The sequence below is a fragment of the Felis catus genome, chromosome B1 (assembly GCF_018350175.1).
Source record: "Felis catus isolate Fca126 chromosome B1, F.catus_Fca126_mat1.0, whole genome shotgun sequence".
In the NCBI taxonomy this organism is placed as follows: domain Eukaryota; kingdom Metazoa; phylum Chordata; class Mammalia; order Carnivora; family Felidae; genus Felis; species Felis catus.
In genome coordinates, this window is record NC_058371.1 from 25,943,790 (window position 1) to 25,965,831 (window position 22,042).

The 22,042-nt window shown below is 47.8% G+C and overlaps 1 protein-coding gene across 4 annotated transcripts in view; it reads right to left on the bottom strand.

Moving 5' to 3' along the window:
• PRAG1 (PEAK1 related, kinase-activating pseudokinase 1) overlaps positions 1 to 22,042 on the bottom strand; it is a 110,071-nt gene that overhangs the window by 27,181 nt on the left and 60,848 nt on the right. For 2 of the 4 annotated variants that reach the window (XM_045055311.1, XM_003984642.6), the window contains 2 exons: positions 18,682 to 19,166; positions 14,864 to 16,686 (listed from right to left, as the gene is read on the bottom strand). In XM_045055311.1, coding sequence (XP_044911246.1) covers positions 14,864 to 16,686; positions 18,682 to 19,011 — 2,153 coding nt within the window. In that variant the 5' untranslated portion in view covers positions 19,012 to 19,166. Of the gene's footprint in view, positions 1 to 14,863; positions 16,723 to 18,681; positions 19,167 to 22,042 lie in introns of those variants that run through there. The other 2 variants (XM_045055312.1, XM_019828352.3) reach the window with 2 other exon arrangements.

Below are 22,042 nucleotides of genomic sequence, written 5' to 3' on the forward strand. Positions count from 1 at the left end.
ACAGTGAGGGGGAAGTCACAGTCTTGAACTCACCAAGTAAAGGCAGACGAAATAAGATTATTCTTTGGTTGCAGGGTAAACCTTCTGCAGTGTGCACGTGTGTGTGTGTTGCATGTGCGTGCGTGCGTGTGTGTGTGTGTGTGTGTGTGTGTGGAGAGAAGTGGGGAGCTTCCAAAAGTAGACCTCGGTAAATCTAAATATCTAAGCACAAGTGGAATTTTCAGGTTTCTGGGAATGGCTTCTGGGAATATTACTACTGTTTCTCTACTAAAAAGGCTTAAGAAGCACAGGCTCCCTCCAGGTCACAAAAACTCAGTAGGCATTTGAAATGCTCTGGTGTCAATGGGGAAGGAAAGGGGTAACCCTTTGTCTTACTAGCGAAATCTTGGGACTGATGACTCATTTCTATGAATTGCATCAAAACATCCTGGAAGCCTGTGTCATCTGCCTTCTTGAAAGAATTGCCACTTCAGTGAGGGAATAAGCAAAACTACATCAGATTTCAAAATGAAAGGGAGGCTTGCCATCAAAGCGGAGACTGGCAATCAAGTTGTTTCTGTGTGTCCTATGTATGCGACAGATTTCTCAAGGATCCCTGGAAAAGGCTTAATATTCTGAAGGTGACTATTCTGAGCCCTACTGGATTGGTCTATCAGACATAAGTCCAAATGACCACAGTCAACAACGCACAGCAAGACTCTACTGATTGTTTTTAAAGGCACTTTCCCCTCGTTAATGATAGTTTGTCTTTCAGAAAACGGGTGCAAACCACCTATAAGATGAAATCTGATGTCATGTGATTTAAGGAAGTGGCTTCAACGGGCCGAAACCACACACTCCAGTCTTTCCTCTCTGGGTGGTAAATAACATTCTTATCAGCTGCAGGGCGAGCGCGGTCCGCACAGATGTCTTTGCTCGCGCAGTGTGATAAACGATTTGTTCTTGCTCAGACTTCCTTTCCTGCCTCCCGTTGATTAGACACAGTCACATTAGAGTCGGATGAAATACACGGCCAGTGGCACAGTGTCCTTAGAGAATGAGCCCTGCAGCTGCTGCCCGGTGTTTTCAGAATGGCTTTTCCCCCCATTGTCCTCAGAGAATCCAGCCCTGCCAGGGTTTTCTCCGTACCGTATTGGTAGAAAGCTGGAAAAAAAAAAATCATCCGGGCGGAAGAGCCATCTGCCAGACTTCCTCATTCATAGGAACCAGTCTCATCTAAAAATACCCCCGAGCTTTTAGGACGTCCGAAATCCTTAACGGATGCCGGGCCCTTCACAACATAGTAGAGACTGCATCCCCAACTCTGCATGGCCGCTAGGCTCCTCATAGGACAGCACAGTTCAAAGTGTGACTGCGGCAAAGGCTCGCTGTCACTGCCCTCACTTGTGTTCAGTTCACCTGCATTTGGGGGAAGAGTTCTCTGCCTCTGGGGCAGGAGCTGGGAAAACCCAAGTAACACCAGCGTGCAGTTTTAGACCGGGTCTCCAGACCCTGGTACACAAGCACCAAGTCCTCGGATGGGTCACATTCACTGCTAAGTCTGGTGATGACTCGGGGAAGACCCGTGAGCTAGCTCTGAAAGCACGAACAGGGTAGAAGATTCGATACACATTTTTTTTTAAATTGCCAAGAAGAAGTGAAAACAGACGAGTTTTAGATGCAAATAAGTCAAGTCATGCCCAGATAAAAGAATGAGAACCTCTTACCATCCTAGACTCTGGCCTGTGGTGCCGTCCTCATCGGCATGGCCTCCCAGAGCCCGGGGACAGGCTGGGCCAGTGACTGCGGGGTCCCATGGAGCAGCCCTGAGGAGGAGGGCCAGCTTCGGCAGCGGGTGGCAGAACGCCTCGTCAGCCTGCTGTGAATTCACCGCTCAGAGCTCTCCTTTCCCCTCAGTTCCTCTCTGACTTTTCTATAAAATGCACTTCCTGCTAAAGCACAGGAAAGTGGGGACGGCGCTGCCTCTGACCTGAGGCTTTCAATCTCCAATTGTCTTGTTGGGCTCCAAGTTTGAGGCAATTCAAATGCACTCTGAAACACGGCAAGCTTCAGCCCACTTATTCTCTACTATTTAGCCACATCCTAAGATCAAAATCATTGAGTGATTCAAGCTGAAACACTGGGTTTGCTCAGTAAGTAAGAGCACCTTATTTTACTTCTCTTATGCCTGTATCATCCGCAGTGTGCCCCCTGTCCTGTCTATCCTGAATACCATTCCCAAGGTTTTCAAGAAATAAATTTTGGCTGCCTACTCATGGTGAGCACTGTGTTAGGTGTTAGAGATACAACAGCGAGTAGAGGTGATGCCATCCCTGCTTCAACAAACCTACAACCGGGAGATACATATTTACCAAGCTCCTCTAAGACAGTATATAGGGGGTTCAATCCAAACCTTCAGAATAGATCTGCAGCCTTGGGGCTGGGCATCCTGACTCAAAATCTTTCTAAAATACTGCTCCCATAATGATGGCTGACCCTGATGAGCCCTACACAGAGCTCTTGTAAGTATTCGTAACCCGGGACACCCCATTAGATCTCGGGTCCTCTGTGGTAACTGAAACACACACCCCAGATATTCTTTGCCAATCTCAATTTCAAATATTCCTCCCCACCCCCCCCCCCCACACACACACATACACACACACTGTTTATATATTAGAACATCTGACTGGACTCCTTGTTTGAAAAAAAAAATTACCATTTTGATTAATATACTACTACTTTCCCTCCTAAATCCTTTGCTCTGATTGGGCTAGTCTCCCATTGTCCCCAAAGCACTCTACATTAACTGTCCCTTCCCCACCCTGGCTCTGGGGAAACCACTGTCTCTCCCTTTCAAACCTTTACATTCCTCAAGACCCAGCATCAGTATCACTTACCTACAAATCCCTCCCAAACCACTGCAGTCTTTTCTGGCTCTTCTGCTTCTGCTGGACCTCACACCCAACTGAATCTGATTCACATCACTGGGCATTAGGTTATAATCCTGGTTAGATTATTCTAATGGTTTCATGTGAAATGGGCTTGTTACCACACCCAAATTATAAACTGTTTGAGGAGTTGTATCATAGTCAGAATATACTGGAACCCAGAGGAATTATTAAATAGTTCTTGATTAAGTTTATCTGCCTCTGTTTCAGTAACTCGGTAGCATCTGGGAGGAAAAAAGTTTCCTTTTAGAAGAGAATTACACTTGTCCAGCAAAACTTGCAAAAGGCAGGAACACTGAGCGAGCACCCCTCCATAAAGCTGGATTCGACAGCTGAAACTTTCTCATATTTACAACATACAACAGTCCCCAAATATCCTGAATTTTCACAAATCTTGTGGTTAAAAAATTTTTTTTCTCCAAGAGATGGGATGAGAAAGGCAGATAACTATGCCAGAGAGTTTGTATTGTTTTTATCATTGATTCTCTTTGATGAAGATGTGAAGGGGGTTATTTTCCAAGTATCTATGAGCCACCTGCAAGGACTAATAAGACCAGTCTCCTCTGGGGGCACGTTTCCCCACAGATTTATTAGCGTGTATAAAGATAGGAAATCAGTTTCATTTTCGGTCAGGTGACCTCAATGTTCCCCATGGTGCAGGCCTGTTCATTTGCATCTACAGTTAATGCACTAGTGACTTCCACAGTCCACAAGCTGAAACACCCTTTGGTTCAGTGGAAAACCATTTAAAAATAGGAATAAAGCCATATTTATTTTTAAAGATAGGGACGTATACACACACACACAGGAACACACACATTTAGGTCAGTAGTTGGTTTTAGGGAAGGATAAAAATGCTTAAATTGGTCAAACGGAAATTTGCAGGCATTTGCCCTGACTATATGCAGACATACTTTGGCATTGAGAGATACAAATATTTTTAAAAGATGACCTTTCAGGTCTCAGGAAAAAAAAAAAAGTTCCTTAATCTGCAGCCCCCGTCTGCGGGGTAATTTTTGTGTACTTTCCTAGAGAAGCTCTGGGCTGCCAGGTGAAGGAGTGAAGAAGGCAGAGGTTTGGAGGTACCTGGCGTGGGAAGCTGAGGCTAAGGGCAGACGAGGAGCCGCTAAGGGGCAGACTAGGAGAGACCCCGTCACCAGTGCGCTACACTTTCATCTCCAATATGATCATCTAAGAACAGAGGCCTCACGTCCCGGCCTGGAAAGTCAAGGAGGACGGTCTTCCATCCGTTCACACAGGGGCAGAAAGGAAGAGTTGAAAAGATGAGTAACGAGTGGACCACCAAGCAGCTGCAATCCACAGAGGGGCACCGCCCGCTGCCCGCCCCACCTACAGGCCAGTGCCGTGTGGGAGGACCCTCAGGAGCCATTAGGAAGAGCAGCCACACAGGCATTTGCATAACTTCCCCGATGGGTTTCAGAGTCACCTAGGAAGGCCTCCGATGTGGTGGTTAAGACCGTGAACACACGGGCTCTGCTGCCCGGTTTGGATCCCGGCTCCACTGCTTCCGGGCTGGGTGCCTTGGAAAGGGCATCTGATCTCTCTGTGCTTCAGCCTCTCATCTATCCCATCCATCCTAAAGGGGGTAACAATAATACTTATCTCATGGGGCTGTTAGGAAGTGTCAATGAGTTAATACTTACTAAGTGGTAAAAACAGCACCAGATACACAGAGGGTGTTACTTATACAGAAAGATGAATGGATGGGATGGGGAGACAGACAGAGACAGACACACAGGGAGACTCCGCCGTCTCCAGTAAACTGGGGGTTTCTAACTGGAGAGATGCGGAAAACAGCGATGGGTTGCGGACGTCACTCTCGTTACCTCTACTTTCGTTGTGGTTCCAGCAGGATGAGGCTCCGAAGGCATGCATTATTCTAAAATAAGTAGGAAGAACTTCTCTTTCTATCAACCAGACCTCAGTTTGAATGTTCATATTCAAGACCTTGGTAATTTGTAGTGTAGCCCCAGGCTCAGGGGCTGACAAAGCCCACATCTGACCAGGTTGCTGAGCTCCATCATACACAAATTTAGCAATGAAAGAACCTCTTTTGTTACATTAGCCTGCCTCCCACCTGCAAAACAGAACCTGCCAGGATTCCTTCCTTGTTCACAGCCCCTCTCCGCCCCCACTGGCGGACTCTGGTGGTTGAGTAAACCATAGTAGTAGCGAATTCTTACTCACCCACTTGGGAATTACTGTTCTACTCCTGACCTATTCCTGTTGGAATCCAGCCACCAATATGATCTGTGCCTGACCAGAATCTTCCTGTTTGTAGATGACTGGTTTTGGCAACCACGCTTTCAGAATTCTCTTTCCCTCTTTCTCTTGACTCAGCAAATGCTCCAGATCCACTTGGTCCACCCAGTTTCTGAGCCCAACTATTGGCTTAAGACCTCTGTGTGTGTTTAAATTAGACTTTGGTCCTACCCTGCTGGCTTGGGAGAGTCAGACTATTTGCAACAAAGCCCCTAGATGATCTGCTTCTCCACGCCCCACTCCGGCCCAGTCTGTTGCCCAAAAAGGATGAGGTTCCTTTCCCACTCCCAGGTCACTTCTTCAGCCCCGTTAGCTGCTTCTCAACAGCTCCATCACCCTGGCCTCCGTCCTGGCTGGCACCTCCCCAACCTAAGTAAGGGTTGTGGTCACCCAATTCCACCATGGTGGTAGGGTTTCCCTACCCCACTGATTCTCACCAGGTGGGTGTCCTACCATTCAACTCAATTCTGACACGAGCTAACCCGGAGACAGCATCAGATTCTGCAGGTTAAGGGCTCAGCCCCGCTAAACCGCCCAGGAAAATCACAGGTTCATGACGCCACCTGTGCTCCTGACCAACAGGCTATAGATCGGAGGTTCCCACAATCTCTTCCGTGGGTCCGATTCATTTGCTAGAGCAGCTCACAGAACCCAGAGGAACATTTCACTAACAGAAGGTAACCCGGGAGCAGCCAGACAGAAGAGACGCATAGGATAAGGTATCGAGAACGGGCGCGGAGCCTCCGTGACCTCTGCCGGTGCACCGCTCTGCCCACATCTCCACAGGTTCACCAACCTTGTAACTCTCCAAACGCCATCCTTTCGGGGTCTAATGGAAGCCTCGTTACATTGGCACGGTGGATCAAATCACTGGCCACAGAAGACTGAGTCAACCTCCAGCCCCTCACGCCTCCCCAGGGGCTAGGGGGTGGGACTGAAAGTTCTAACCCTGTAATCACCCGGCTGATTTCCTGGCAACCAGCCCCCATCCTTAGGTGGGTCCAAAAGTCACCTCATTAACATAATAAAACACACCTTTATGGCTCCTAGGAAACTTGTGGAGTCGGGCGAGTTTTAGGAGCTCTGTACTAGAAACAGGAACGAAGACCAACGATTTATTTCTTATTACAAATCAGGACATCACACTGGGTAACGACAATCATCCGCCATCTTCACTCCTGCACCAGTCGGTTGCTTCTCCAGGAAAGCGCATAACCGGGCAGCCTGGGGCCACAATTGATTCACGTTCCCTGCCTTCAGCTAGCTCTGGGGGCTTCCTGGGAATCCTTGCACTTGACCTCCCATTCTCCAAAGCAGCTATAACAAGCTCTTCCAAACATTCATTTTTCTTTATATTCTTTGTTGCCATCCTTATCTCTGGCAAATAAGTCCTCTCTCTCTCTCTCTCTCTCTCTCTCATGATTCAGTCTTTCTTATGTTCCTGTTTACTTCAAGTGTAGAGAGGTGAGATCATCGTATGCTTCGATTAATGAAACACCTTCACATTGATCTGTGTTATTTTAGTTTTTCCCTTCATCCCCATCTCTACACTAATTCTCCACTTTCCCAATTTCCCACTTCCAGGTACTCACTGGGTTTCCTTGGATATATACCCTTGGATTTATGTTTTAAAAAGATATGGGGTTACTTTACATGTTTTCAATTTATATTCATTACATTGTGTTACAGATCTTGTTCTGCCTCTCTGTTATTTCACTCGATACTAGTTCAAGGTTCATCCATGTTTCTGATTATACATCCAGCCCACAGCTTCTGACTGCTGTTAAGTATTTCACTTCACAATCATGACATTTTACTCTTCTGTTTTCCTAGAAAGGAATATGGGGGCTTGTACCAACCACCTGCCACTGTGAAGGATGTTGTAATGACCTTCATCATATATGTTCCCTTATTGACCTATGCGTTTCTCTGAGGCCTAACACTGAGGAATGAAGATTGTAGGGGCGGAATGTATACTTAATTTGACTCAATAATTCATATTAGGTCCACCTATACCAAGTCCTCAATATTTAGTGACTAAATGACTGTCAAGACCAAGAAAACTTCAGACTCTGAACGGTGAGGAGTCTCTTTCATTACGTTTCTCTGCTTTTATAAGAAATTTGGACCAGCACTGAAAGTAGAAAAGAAGTGGGGTCAAGGGGCTGGATTTAGGATTCACCAGTAGAGGCGATTTCTGTTTCAGGTTTTGGAGAGGACGTGTATATACAAAAGACACTTTGAGAGATTTGATGGGAGGTCACCAAGTAAACGTAACAGATCAGTGAATATTCTTATCCCAGTTCTTTTGTTTTTCTTGTACTTCCTCCTCAAGAGACATGCTCTGTCCCCACATTGAACATCTCTATGAAACAGATAATCTAACTCATCACCAGCCAAGAAGAATCAGAAAATTATATGTTCTATGTGTATGAAAACGATGGTTTTGTTTTTTATCTCCCAAATTTAAATTTATATTATAGCACTAAATTTTCATTTTCAAACTATCCCTCTAAAAGATTTGACATACTTCCTGCCCCTACTCCCTCACTCACCTGTTGAGGGCATAGAAAATAAAACCATTGCTACAAACAAAAGAGGGTAAGGCTAAGTGAACACACATTATTTAATGGGTAAAAGACATAACGCTAACTCTTATTTACTCAAATACAGATCTCCAAAAAGGTTAACATTCATGGAATATTCATAACCGCTCATCAAGAGACTACAAAACATTTTGACACTAACAGTCTGAACTTTGAGGCTGTAATCAAAGAGACAACCACCGTCTGCCAAAGTCTGCTTAGGACAGCTTGGGTTGTACAGAACACAGATCGTCTCCCAGGTATGGAACTCTTAAATTAGTGTAGGGAGTAGTTATTGACCACCAATGATTTTACATTATAGATTTTAGATTCTCAGTCTTAGATTCCAAACTTGGATTGATAAATATCCAGCACAGGCATCTACATCAAGGGGAGCCTTCCCGCAGGTCACCCTGTTTTCCACGTGGAGCTCCCAGGCTGCTACTCCAATTGATTGGAACTGGTGTGGAGGATGCAACCTAATGGCCCTCATGGTTCAAAAACATTCCTTCGTAAAAACTTCCTTTTGATCTGCACATATTAATAAGAATTATCTTTAAGTGCATCCCCACTGTGACTCGTTTTAAAATTCCAAAGACTTCCTCCCTTTTTTCCTGATCTTCAAGGTCCTTTTGCTTACTGATATGTCAATTTATCCCAACTGTTCTTGCATTTATCCAGGGTAGCTGTATTTTCTCATTCATTTTGACTGCCATTTGGAGCTCCCTGAAGAGCAAGACCCATTCTGAAGGGCTTTCTGCAACCCAGGAACATACATGGTAACAATGCCAATTAACCTCCTAGGTTGTAGACTTCAGATAAGTTTTTATAGCAGATGCATAAATGGGCATGAAGTGGCTGAAAAACAGCAAACAAGGAAGTCAGCGGATCATCTGACAGCGATGGACACTGGAGAGTAAGATGAGTAAAAAGGGAAGGAGTTTTCAAAGCACTCTAGAATCTGGAAGTTCCCCTTCTGCCCCCTGCCCCCATGGAGAACAGCTGTGTCTGTGAGTCAGCCTGTTCAAGAAGCACAGAGAATAAGCCATCCAAGGCATTAGACAACAGCTACACAAAGCAGGCAGCTTTACAAAGTTGTATGGAAACAGCATGAGCACCTTAACAGCCAGCATCTCGAGGGATGTGTCCCAAAGTCAATATAAAGCAAGAATGAGCAATTCTAGTACAGAGGATGAAGCCTGATCTTAAACTCTGAAAGTTATCAGCTGCAGAAAGGGCCACTGAGTATTCTTTGCAGTTGGTTTATCAACCCTGATAAAAGGAAGTCCTTTCGTGAGCAGACCAACGATCTCAAAATAACAACAAATTACTCGCACCACAAATCGTGATCATTTCTCACCAACTGGTGAGTTCTACACCCAAAAAGTAGGCAGGCAAATTTACAAAAAAGTCCCTCTGATCACTTGATGGGCAAAGGGGGCTCGATCATATGCCCCACACTTGTGTTTTCCAACCCACCTCAGAAAGCATAAAAAATATATTCCCAAGAGAAGTGAAGCCACACTTAGAATCTCTTGAGACTCACTGCTGGGGAAGAAAGTCCTTAGGTGATTACTACCTGAAAGGAACATTTTTGTGGAAAGAGGAGAGGGCTGGTTCCACACACCTGCTCAGCTTAAAAAAAAAAAAAAGGGCAGCAGAGTATGAGTCCAGTTGCAAAACTGAAATGTATAATCATTAGAGGGAAATTAATCCATGAAAGGATGCATTGTGCCTATATGGTGTTTGCCCACCTTGAAGCATTAATAATTATTAACTTCAGCTTCTTTTACTCAAAGTTACAACGTTCTACTGAGCAAGGCTAGGCACAGAATTCTAGTGGGCTGTCCAGTGAAAAATCGGGCTAAGATGTGTAGTTCGCTCTGGCTTTTTTCCCCCAATTCAATAATCCTTTATTGAATACCTACTATGTCCCAGGCACTGTGCTACAAGGTAGCCTATGGGAAAGTCAAAGAAAAATGTATGAAACATGGTGCTTGCACTCCTAGGAGTTTACAATTTCTTGAGGAGATACAAATATGGATCCAATGTAATGCAGTGCAAGACAATACTGTGTTTATTACCAAAACAGAGGCATGAACAGAATACTGGGGCAATCCAGAAACCTGGGTTTCAGAAAGATACTGATACAAGTGTTTAAAACTACTTGCTTCTTTCTCAAGCACAGTGCTTTTGGAGAAACTGAAATAAACAGGGCACGGTCTCTGCCTCCAATTTAACCAGTATTTCTTGAGCATCTATTATGTGCCAGGCACCACACAGGATACTGTGTTATTACAGATGGCTAAGCATGCTCATGACCTTCAAGGAGCATCTTCCCCAACCCTGACTTTTCAAAAATAAGTGGTTGTCTATATACCTGTACTAAGCTTGGTCTTGGATCGAGTCAAAAGACACTTAAAGAAAGGACTATTCTTTCATTCCTCTTGGACGCCAAGCTGAGCTTACCTCTGTGTTACTCAACAGAATGAGAATGTGCTGAGAATCCAGTTGCTATGATGACCAGTCTCATCAAAGGAAACCAAAGAAGAGGGAGAACCCTTGGTGGTCATGTTACACACCTACTGATTCGATGTATACCAACTCAACCCTTAGGGACCTTAAAGAGCAGAACCCCAGTGACTGACTTTTAGCACCTTAGAACATAATAGAAAGTAGGCAGTTAGTAGATATCTGATGAATTAAAGAATCGCTAATCCCTAGCCTTAGCCATGAATGTATGCTTAAAACTGGAGAAAACCTCCAAAATATTTGATATAGACTACTGCTCAACTCAGTAATTTTTTTAAATTACAGAAGAGAAATCTAGGAATCAATGTTAATGGTCCCCGGTCCAGACAGCATCATTAGATATCCAGTGATTTTAGGTTCTATCCACAAACTCACGGGAAGAAGCCGACTATTAATTTGCCCCTGGTCGGGAGCAGAATCTAACCTTAACCTTGCATTGTGGATGTGCTTTGTTCTGTTTGCCAAACTTGGTGAGTATATGTGCAGGCAGTTAGTTTCTCTCCCTGAAGTATCCCCAGTATTCATTCTTCCCTGGTCCACATTGACCTCCAGCCGACTTATCTCAGCTTTGTCAAAAAGGCTAAACACAGAGAAGATTCTCAAGGCACATACAGTGTTTTCTAATACAAACTGTGATTTTCAAAATGCCACACAGAAAAGCCATCAGGACTATGGGATTTCCTAGTAAATAGTTGCCATCCCACCGTAATCCACTATAGCAGAAAGTATTGCAGGAATAAAGCATCTGGAGCTTTACGCAGATTGTAGATGGAGTCTGGAGATAAATACCAATCCTGCCATGGTACTCATATACTGAGAGTCCATGTTACCAAGAGACCACACAATGAAGTCATTTTGATCCCTCTGGTTAGCCAAGTGGCCACTTCTGTGGACAGAAAAGTGCTCCATCCATGACCCTGTCATCACCTGTCTGACGAGAAGAATGTGGGAGGGAGAGGGGGGAGTCAAGCATGAGCAAAGGCCCGAGGACAGACTCCGTCTCTGCTCTCTGGAACCCACCCCCCCCAGAGGAGGGGGAGAATGCAGTTAAGTAGTGGGTTAAAATTACAATCAGCATGAGTGATAACTTCAAAAGTAAACGTCTCTCACTTTTTCGGAGAAATTTTTTACTTTCAATTAGTCTCACCTAGGGCCAGACCTTTGGACACTAAAACCATATAAACCTTGTCTGAGTTCTTATTCCCTTGCTGGGCTCCAACTCCTCCTCTCAGTTCAGGCCTCTCATCCTAATTTGGGGTTTCTCCGTGAAATTCCCGTCTGCCCTAATCAGATGATCCTCCCTCAACTGACCTTGTCACTCAAAAGCCATATGTCATTTAAAACCAGGTTTGCAACTGCGAAGAAATAAAAGGCAGAAATAAATTTGATTCTTCTGCATCTTAATTATTTCCCCCAGGCACTGCTATTCTCATTACACTGCCTTAAGTCTTGAACATGACATTTAAACTAAGAAGTTTAATGAGAATAGCTGTAATGTCATGTAGGACAAAGGTTCTCAATGCCCATGTCCTATGCTGGGAGCCCTTTAGAGGTGTTGAAGTGCACCTAGTTTTCCTCCCAGTAGTTGAGGTACAGTCTGGGTCCGTAGGTACCTGCTGTTGCCAAGGCAACCACATGCACATCCGGGCTCACCTACTTAGACTGACAGACCTCACTGAGTCTCTGGAATGATTTAGTGCCCCAGTTTAGGGCAGAGTTCAAAGGTGAAGATTGACAGGTACTTCTGGTTAGGAGACAAACCTGTGGGAAATAAGTCCTACATGACATTACAGCAAGAGTTTTCTCCAGAACCCTAATGGGAGTTTACGGAGGACAATATCTCAGACAGACAGACAAGCTATGACCAAACATCCAAAATAAGACCACAGGAAAGTCAGGTCATTCTCAACATCTTTTTTTTTTTTTTTTCCCCCTCCAAGCCACAATTTTGTAAAACAGGACCACAGGCAAACCAGAAAATGATTGTGTTCTTCCAGAATAGTCCAAGAAAGCAGAAGGAACTAAGTAAACGTAAGTGAAAAGTAACACTGTCCTGCATGAAACAACCCCTTTCTCTAGAGGGTCGAGTGTATTTAATACACCTCATGAGATTCGTTCTCTTTGCTTGAAAGTGAGGCTGATTCTTAGAAATAGGACCTATTAGCAAATGGCCCATGGAAAGAAAGTAAGTTAACCTTGAATGTCATTCAAAGACCTTCTAACATCTTCCATCTTGGAAACTGACATCAGCCTAACATAGTTACCACTGTGCTACTGGTATTGGTCCTGCATCAACTGTGGGCTGTATTCTCATTAATGGTCCAATTTGCCATCACCCTGACCTGCTAGATTTGAAGACTGGGGGTTTCTGGCACCCTCCTCAGAAGGATTCGGAAGTACTGAGTTCCAGAATTAAAAATCAGCTTATGGTCCCAAGCCTGTCCTCTTATCTCCTCATGAGGGAGACGTGATGACTCAAGACATGTCAGTAATGATTAAAAAATCTTCCCCAAATGAAAATATATACAAGTTTGTTTTATTTTAAATAGTACCAGATGCTCTTTTCTCTTTTCTGGGCTCCCTTAAGCCAAATTTATTTCCCAGACTTTTTTTTCCTAAAAGCCCTTAAACTAACAACTTCTTTTGTTTGTTTTTTGTTTTTAAGAGCTGGAACCCAGGACCTCTGAGATTCCCACCTGGTTTGAGCTATGTATAATCCAATGGTTTTATCCTATAAACTGGGCCAAAAACCTCAGATCTCAACCCAGATGCTAATGCAAACCCTGAGTTATGTTGCTATGGTGACTGGATTCCTCCAAGCCCTTAATTCTTACATGAGAAAGGTTTACTTTCTTCTCTGAGGAATGAGGGGGTGTTCAGGTGGGTGCCTGGGATTGGGCCAGAAGTTTCCTATAGGGTGTGGGTGTCCCTGCCACAGTCAGGAGCTCCAGGTGGCTTCTGCCTACATAACTATACCCTCTACTGGATTCTGTTCATCTCATTTGAGTCTTTCAGCAACAGGGTGTTATAAAACTATTGTTATTACCATCCAATTTTAGGGAGGCTCAGTCATGGCAAGTGGCTTGCTCAAGATCACTCAGCCCATAGATAAGACAGATGCATTATAAATTGATTTTCTGATCAAGTTCAAAGCCCATGCTTCTCACTAACCAACCCAGGCCGGAGGCAGACAGATGTCTTGTTCACTTCCTACACCTGCTGAAGCACCCTATGTATCTAGGAGCAGGTACAGTTGTGTAATTTTGGCAGGTGACTTCAGCTCCTTCTATCTCTGTTTTGTCCTCTGTAAATTGGGGATGGTAATTCCTATCTCCTAGGGCTGTTCTGAGGATCAAATGAGTTAATATGTCTAATTCCCTTACATCCAGGCCTGGCCCATAGTAAGTACCATACAAACGGGAGCTATTCTTAGCTGCTGGATCCCTTATTCACTCAGGAAGTTAAAACTGTAGCCAATGAGAGTCTGCAATCACCTGAGGATGTCTACACCACTGGCAGGTGGCCAGCGCAATACCAGAACAAAGTAGTGGTCATTGAAAAAGCCCATGTTGGAGAGCATCATAGCCTGAGACGCCTTGATGTTCAAAGTCAAGTATTCACAGCTGTATCTCTCTGTGGTCAGTTTCCCTGCTTCTGACATCAACCCGGAGGCACGTAAGCTGAAACAGAATCACTGGAAATGACACCGCTAGAGAAAGTCTGTTTGGAAAGGCTGTCATTTTTTTAAAAACAGCAGGCTTCTCCTTTCCCTGATAGCAATCAGTTTTGCTCGAAGAAGGACATTTTTTTTTTTCCTCCAGAATTTAAATTCCGTGCACAACTCAATACCTTTAAAAAGGCATTTATTTACCTTAGGCCTTTGAAAGGTACTTTAAACTGGCAGGAGACAGCAGCAAAGCGGTGGACAAAGCTGTGAGTTTCAGCACGCTAAAATGAAACTACTTTTTTCCCCCCATAAAAGCCCACATCTAAAGGTTACCAACCGCGCGCAGAGCCTCCTACTATTTGGCTCTTGGCTCCAAGGCCTGTTTCTGGAGCACACATTTGGCATTGCCCATGGGCCTCCCCATCTCTTTGCCTCTCCAAATTCTGCAGCATAGCCTCCTTTGGCATTCTTCTGCATGTTTAAATAAACGGAGAATCTCAGGGTTTTCCCTAGAAAAGTCTGCTAAAGACACTCCAGAGAGATGGGGAGGAAAAGAGTACCAGCTTATAAAACTACAAGCATTAGAAAAGAGGGACAGCTTAGCGGTGCTTCTTGCAAAGATTTATTTCAAATAGCCAGTCCCAGGCAGGGTACAGCCTGTAGGTCTGTTTGCTGAGCACAAACATCAACTTAGAAATTTACATAAAGGCACAAGGCCTTTGGGCAGATACTTGGTGCCCAGAGTGCCAGACCCAGAGCTTGGGCCCAAGGGCTTCTGGTAGGGGGGCAACAGCACAGGTTTCTAGAAGAGCCCTCCCCCAGTCCCCTGGAACGAGCCCAACTTACACACAGACAGGCATACTCACCTCGACTTTGGAGGCGGTGGAGGAGGTGAGAACACTTCAATCCCACTTCTGTCCTTGGGGAACTCAAAGGCAAAAGAGGCCGATTTGCTCATCCCGGTCCCGACTTTGCTGCTCTGCCCAGAGGAGCCGTCTGTGGGGCGGAGACGGTGCCAGGCAGAGGAGTTTGAGGGGTCTGTGGCGCTGCTGTTTTCCATCTCTCGTCCCCAGCTTTGACTCAACAACTCCTGCTCCACCTCCTCCTCTTCCTCTATCCGGCACTGACGACTCCAGGCCCCAGTCTGGTACCGGGGCCGCCGCTGGTCCAAGGCTGAGGCAGTGGCGGCAGGTGGGTGGCACCAGACAGAGTCATTGGTGGCGACGCCATTGGCCCGGCAGGAGGAGGCAGAGTCAGTGGGGCCCCCGGCTAAAGCCTGGGGTCCAGGACCACCCCCAGTGCTCCCCTCGCTGAGGTCAGAGAGTGGGGAGGCAGATGGCGACACTGGGGACCCTCCGGGGCTACTCTTGGAAAGCTTGGGGGGAATGGCAGGCTTCCCCTTGGGTGTGTTCTCACTCGCGTCGGGGCGGTGGCTGTCTCTGGAGCTCAGCCCCTGGCCAGCTGAAGTCTCCTCTTCACCTGCCTCTGAGTCCTGGCTCAGGGGCCCGCGTGGCCACTGCACCCCCACTGCAGAGTCGGGGCTGCTCAGGTAGATCGTCCGGCGGTCCTCTTCCGGATGGGCTGCCATGACCGTGATGGTGGCTGCCACCTGGGGAACCTTATCTGGGCCTTCCCTGTCCCGGCCCCAGCCAGATGGTGCTTTCGGAGCCCAGGCATTAGCTGTCCGTACCTGGCCCTGGCCCCGAGCAGCTGCTGCTGCGTGTTCCGCTGTGGCCTGTGGCTTAGAAGGCGCTGGAACCGCCTTCTTCCTCTTGGTGCTCTCAGCATAGATGGGTTCAGGCTGTACAGCCTCCCTGGGGTGGGCTGGAGGCTGGGGCTCCCCAGTCAGTCCAAGGCACCTGTTCGAGCCAGCGTCCTGCTGCTTCCCTGGCACAGGTTCCTTCATGAGGGAGCAGTAATCACTCTCAAGATGGGGGGCGAAGGGGCTGCTGGCCCCGCTGCTGGGACTCCCACAGGAGAGGCCGTCTGAAGAACCGGCCGCCTCTGAGGGCAGGGACAGCTTCTTGGGACCCAGGCGGGGAGGGTTCTCCGCGGGGCCCTGGCTACAGCACTCCCTCGGGAAGCTCACAACATGCTTCTGCTCCTCAGTGGACCCCGCACACACTGCCTGCCCCCAGCACACTGCTGGGCAGTCCCCTCCGCCAGGCCTGCACCGAGAACTCGCAGCCTGTGAGGTGGCCGTGGCCGTGGGGCTCCCGGGGCAACAATCCAGGATGGAGCAGTATTCCCCCCCTTCGCTGTCCCCTGAAGGCGAGCACCTTTGATCGCTGTCATCCTCCGAGGCCAGGGACTCCCGCAGCGGCTGTGGAGAGGGGCAGGGCCCCGCGCCCTTGTGACAGCCAGATGTCATCCCGGCAAAGGCAGCCACTTTCTGGCGGAAGCTCTCCTGAGTGGAGGTCAGTTCCTGGTAGGGAAACACGGGTTTATCTTCTCGCCCCCCCTTCTCATTGGGGAAACTCACTGGGTGGAAGGCAGTGCTCCGCTCCCCCCGGGCCTCGAGGCTGTGCAGACCAACCATGGCATACGCAGGGGGGCAGCGAGAGTGGCCATCTGCGGAGACGGAGGGCCCGGCAGGCTTCTGGACGCCACGGAAGCTGCCCAGGTAAACTATCGGCACGTCGTCCTGCTTCGGGAGGGGGAGCTTGCCGGGGGCTCGTCTCCAGATGACCTACACAGCCCCAAGGTTAAAAGACTTACATTAGACCTTGTCAGAGAAAAAAGGAAGAGAGAAAAAGTGAGAGGGAAGTGCCATGACATTGTGAACGGTCTTCTGTGCTGCATCGAGGAAGCTCTCCAGCACGCCTCCCCCTCTGATCGCCCCCCAGCCTCTCCTCCTTGTCACACCCACGAAGCCACTGGCCTTCCCAGACACCCAGCCGTGCTTCCCTCCCCGGGGGCTGTCATTCTTTTGGCTTAAGTCTGTGAGGTAGGGGAAGGAAAAACCCTGAAAAGGAACATTCTGCCTTCTCCTTCACAATTGCCTGATGAGGTAAGTTCTCCTAAGAGCTTTGAAAAGAGAGTTTTGAGTTTAATTTTCGCTCCGTGTTTGTTAGTTTTTTGATAACCATGCCACAGTACATTCCCGAAGAAACCAAAGTCTTAAGGCTTTTTAAAATACCTTGGCTGGGCGGTGGGGCAAGAGAGTGAGGGGTGGTTTCTGAGCTGGGTCCCAGCCCCCTCGCTGCTCTCTGGGCTCTGCCAGTGACCTCGGCCCAAGCCTACGTAAGTGGCCGGACTAGTTGAACTAGGAGACAGAGATGTGGACTGCTCATTCCCATCCCTGAAGTCACGGTCCCCTCGTCCTTCCCTTCTAAAGTCTCCCCCTGCCCCGGGATGCCTGGGTGGCTCGGTCGGTTAAGGCTCAGGTCATGATCTCACGTTTGTGAGTTCAAGCCCCGCATCGGACTCTGTGCTGACAGTGTGGAGCCTGCTTGGGATCCTGTCTCCTTCTCTCTCTGCCCCTCCCCTGCTTGCTTTCTACCTGTTTCTCAAAAAAAATAAATAAATAAAAATAAACTTAAAAAAAAAAAAGTCTCCCCCTGCCCCCAAACTTTTAGAAGCAGCCTCAAAGTAGGGCTTGCATTTGCTTCCTTTCCCAGATGATTCTGAACTGAAAGAGTCCTTGGCTTACGTCTGTGAAGGCTGAAGGTAGTGAACGTAGCCTGGCGAGTGGGTGTGACTGGCTTACGACAAATAGAGCAGGGACATGGAGCTACGTGCAACCACAGGAAGTGCCTCTCTTCAGTTAAGCCACCTCCGATATAAAACTGACCTCTGATTTTACATAGGCTCACGCACCCTTCCTGATCCACCCACCATGATGGTTTAGGAAAACTAGACGAGACAGAAAGGTCAAACAAGTCCCAAGCAGTTTGAGAATGTCCTAGACTGACTGACAGCATCTTAGACACGTCTAGAGGCAGCGGGCTCTGCACGGCCTCTAAATAACTACACCTTTGTAAGGGTGACCTGTGGGATGAGCAGAATAGTCTAATCTCTAGGGATGTGACCGTCTTTAGTTATCCCAGGTCAAAGTTGCTAAAATCCAACGTTCGCAGCTGGAAATTTGAATGCCTGGCTGGGAAATGGATATGAAGGAACTACTGCTAATATTTTAAGGGCGATCTTGATATTGCAGTTCTATTTTTTAAGAAGACTTTATCTTTTAAGACATGTACGGAAATGATGTGATATCTGGGATGTGCTTCAAAATCACAGGGAAGGCAGGGTGGAGGTGGGGGTGGAGAGGAAGCAAGACCAGACCGGGTCATGAGTTGGTCTGTTGACACTCATGGTGAAGGACAGTGGGATGCAGGGCATTTGTTATACAATTACCGCTACTTGCGTATATATTTTTAATTATCAATTAAAACATTTTTTAACTAAAAAAAAAAAAAAGCTTCATTTTGGTGTGTCCCCAGATAAATAATTAACCCAGTCTGCATTTAAACTTGACGGACTGGATTGATGGTTCTTGGCCTAAAGGGACAGCTGGAAAGGAGGGCAGCAGCCAGGACGGGGCAGTCATGGGGCGAGCTGACAGGAAGCCATCCTGTCCTGCAGAAGTCTTGCTCCAACAGCCCTCCCTGGCTGCCAGCCAGTCACCAAGCGTTACAACAAGAGCGGCCCCTGTAAAAATACCACACGGGTTCGTCAGCCTCACCTGCGAGACTTCGGCGCTCAGGTTCGCCTCTGTCCACACGTCAGAGGCGTCTGAGCTCATCATGGTGGGCTTCACGGCGATGGTGGGCTTGGAGTAGGGGGAGCTGTTCACAGCGTCATCTTCCTGGCGGCAGGTCTCCGCCCTGGGGGGCAGGCGAGGTGGAGGAGGCAGGCTGCCTGCTCGAGGCTGGGGATGGCCAGGTGCCAGCTGGTGGTCACTCCTCAGGCAGAAGCAGTTCTTGCAGGACCCGGGCTTCCAGATGTGCTCCACAAAGTCACTGCACGCAGACATTTTTGGGCTCGCGGGGCTCAGTCGGACGGTCTGGTGCATCTTGAGCAGACAGTGTGCTGGCTCATCTTGTGCCCAGCTCTCTGGCGCGGTCTTATGGGAGGCAGATGCGGGGCACTGAGCAGCTCCCGGGAATGGCAGGGATCTGCCTGATCAGAGATCCACGCGGCCAGAGGATGGCTGCATTACCCTAGAGTCTAATTATTTGAATGGGGAGTAGGAAGGGGAGGGAAGAGGAAAAAGGGAGAGGAAAAGGTCAAGATTAGCATTCCATTTCTTCTGAGACCCTCACCTATTTGTCCTAAGGCTCGTAGTCACTCTGCAGTGGTGCGGCCTTATCGGAAGCTGTAAAAACTAAACGCAACTCTGATACAGGAGTACAGAGCATAGTGGACATTTCAGTCCCCTGACGTCCCGAGAGCTGAGGTTTGGGGACTGTGGCAGGAAGAAATCACATGGGGTTTTAGATGAGGAACTGCCCTGTCTTCCATGCATTCCCTGCTGCTGGGGTGTCTAGAGCTTGGGACAAGAACTACAAAGTAATTCTGCAAGTAAAAACGGTGGCTTCCGGAGGACAGGCCACAATCTGTCACCAAGGACTGAGCAAGCAGGCAGGCCTGCGCCCGGAGACCAGTGCTCTAATGGTGCTTCTGGGCAGGTGGAGACTAAATGCAGGAGAAAGGGGAGAGGTGTGGTGCTGGCCTGCCCCTCGGGGGAACTGTGTCAGGCGGTCTGGCATCTGGGGAATCTGCCCTCCTCTCCTTACTAAATATAAGTTATTCAACCCAGTGCTCAGTGAGGTCAACAGAGCAGGGGCTGCAGGTCAAGGGGGGGAAAACAGAAAAAGAAATGCCTGACCACCACAGCCCTGTGGTCTAAGGGTCGCTGGTAGAACAGAACAGAGGGAAGAGATTATCACAGTTATTTTTCCCTATGATAGCCCTAGGAGGTAAGGCAGTCAGCTTGTTGAGAGAGGTGTCTCTGACAGTCAAACTGAGCACAGAGAGTTTGCCCCTAGCACCTAGCAAATTCGCCCATTCAAGATGAGCTCAGAAGTTTGCAGATATTAACCAATTAGCTTGAATAACACCCCGCAGGTAGCTGTTATCCCTATTTACGGATAGAGGGGAGCCTGGCTGGCTCAGCCGAAGAGCATTAGACTCCTGATCTCAGGGTCGTGAGTTCGAGGCCCACATTACTTAAATAAAGAAGTAAAAAAAACCTCACAGATGGGAAAAAACAATGGCAATGGCATAAACTAAGACTCATCCATAGACATAGGGGGTTTGGTGGTTTCGGAAAGCGAGGCCAACTGTGTGGGCAACCCCTCACCTCATCATGTCCTTCATCAGACAGAGTTGCTGGCCATTATCTGTTTGCTGCTCATTGCTCTTCTCTGCTCACTTAAATGAACTGAGCTCCTCATAAGGAGGGTGTTCATGAGAAAATAATCCTCATAAATCGAAGGTGAACAGATTCTCATCCAATAGGGAGTTCTACCCTAGGGTTTGCTCTCCACTGTCCTCCAGTGAGAACTTGCTTTGAGGCTGATACCTTCTAAACTACCAAGACAGGGGTGCCTGAGTGGCTCAGTCAGTTAGGTGTCCGACTTCGGCTCAGGTCATGATCCCGTGGTTTGTGGGTTCAAGCCCTGCGTCGGGCTCTGTGCTGACAGTTCAGAGCCTGGAGCCTGCTTCGGATTCTGTGTCTCCCTCTCTCTCTGCCCCTCCCCTGCTCACCCTCTGTCTCTCTTACTCAAAAATAAATAAACATTAAAAACAACAAAAAAATTCTTTTTAATAAAAAAAGCTTCAGGGGCACCTGGGTGGCTCAGTTGATTAAGCATCCGACTCTTGATTTCGGCTCAGGTCATGATCTCATGCTTTGTGAGTCTGAGCCCTGCATCAGGCTCTGGGCTGATGGCTCAGAGCCTAGAGCCTGCTTCAGATTCTGTTTCCCTCTCCCTCTGCCTCTCCCCTGCTTGTGCGCTCTCTCGCATGCTCTCTCTCTCTCTCTCTCTCAAAAATAAATAAATAAATAAATAAATAAATAAATAAACAAACAAACAAACAAACTTAAACTATCAACAGGACTAACCAGGTAGACTGAGCCAGGAGCCCACTCCTGAATCGTTTTGGAAAGTGCTCTCTGTTGTCCCACACGCACTCACAGACAGGGGTGCTTATTCAGCAAGCACTGGCGCTAAATTCACCTCCTGTCCCTCCAAAGTTCCCCGCAAAGCCACTGCCTCACCAAGCTAAATGAACACTCTGAAATACACAAGTATTTGTCTTTCAGCAACTGTTGGTGGGTCCTATGCATCCCTCTCTTTAAGATGATTGTGGGTTAGGTTCTTCTCCTCCCCTAAATACACCCCAGTAGCAGGTTCATTCCTCACCAAGTTCCCCAGAAGAGGTCACTAAGCGTCAACAAGCAGAGGAGGATAGCAAGGATTTTTCTTCCTCCCATAATTTTGAGCCACCGAGAGCTTTAGGCTCAGCTGCTAAATCTTGCAAGGAGGAAAAAGGGGAGGAAGCACAGTGGTGTTCGGAGAGCAAGTCTCCAGATCCCTGCCCCAAGGTGAGGAGCTGGTCCTTTCTTAGGGAGCCGACAGGCTTCCTGGCCACAGAGAAAAACAGTCTCCCGTTTACTATAGTCAGAGGCTCCCGAACCCCGCCCCCCCCCACCCTGATGACAGTAGGGAAGAAAGCTTAAAGACCAGTTCTCTGTGGTCCCTTCTGCGTTCCTGCAGCTCCTTATAAGGCTGAGTTAACTGTGGAGGTGGGTGTCCAACCACTTCCTCGGGGCTACCACAGATTCACAAAGAGGCAGTCCGGGGAGGTCACATTTCATTTCCTCCCCAACAGGCAACTGCGAGCACAAACTTGTCATGTCTGCTTGGTGCCAGAGGTCCCCACTCCTTGTCGCCGATGGCCCACCACTGCCCTGGGACTTCGGGTAGGCTCTGGATTACTGATGAGTGGGAAGCTTCCCTCAGAACCCTGGCCACAGCCTGTGCACCCTCTCTTCGCTCCCAGGCCCAGCTCTGAAATTCTCTGATGTGGGCACAACT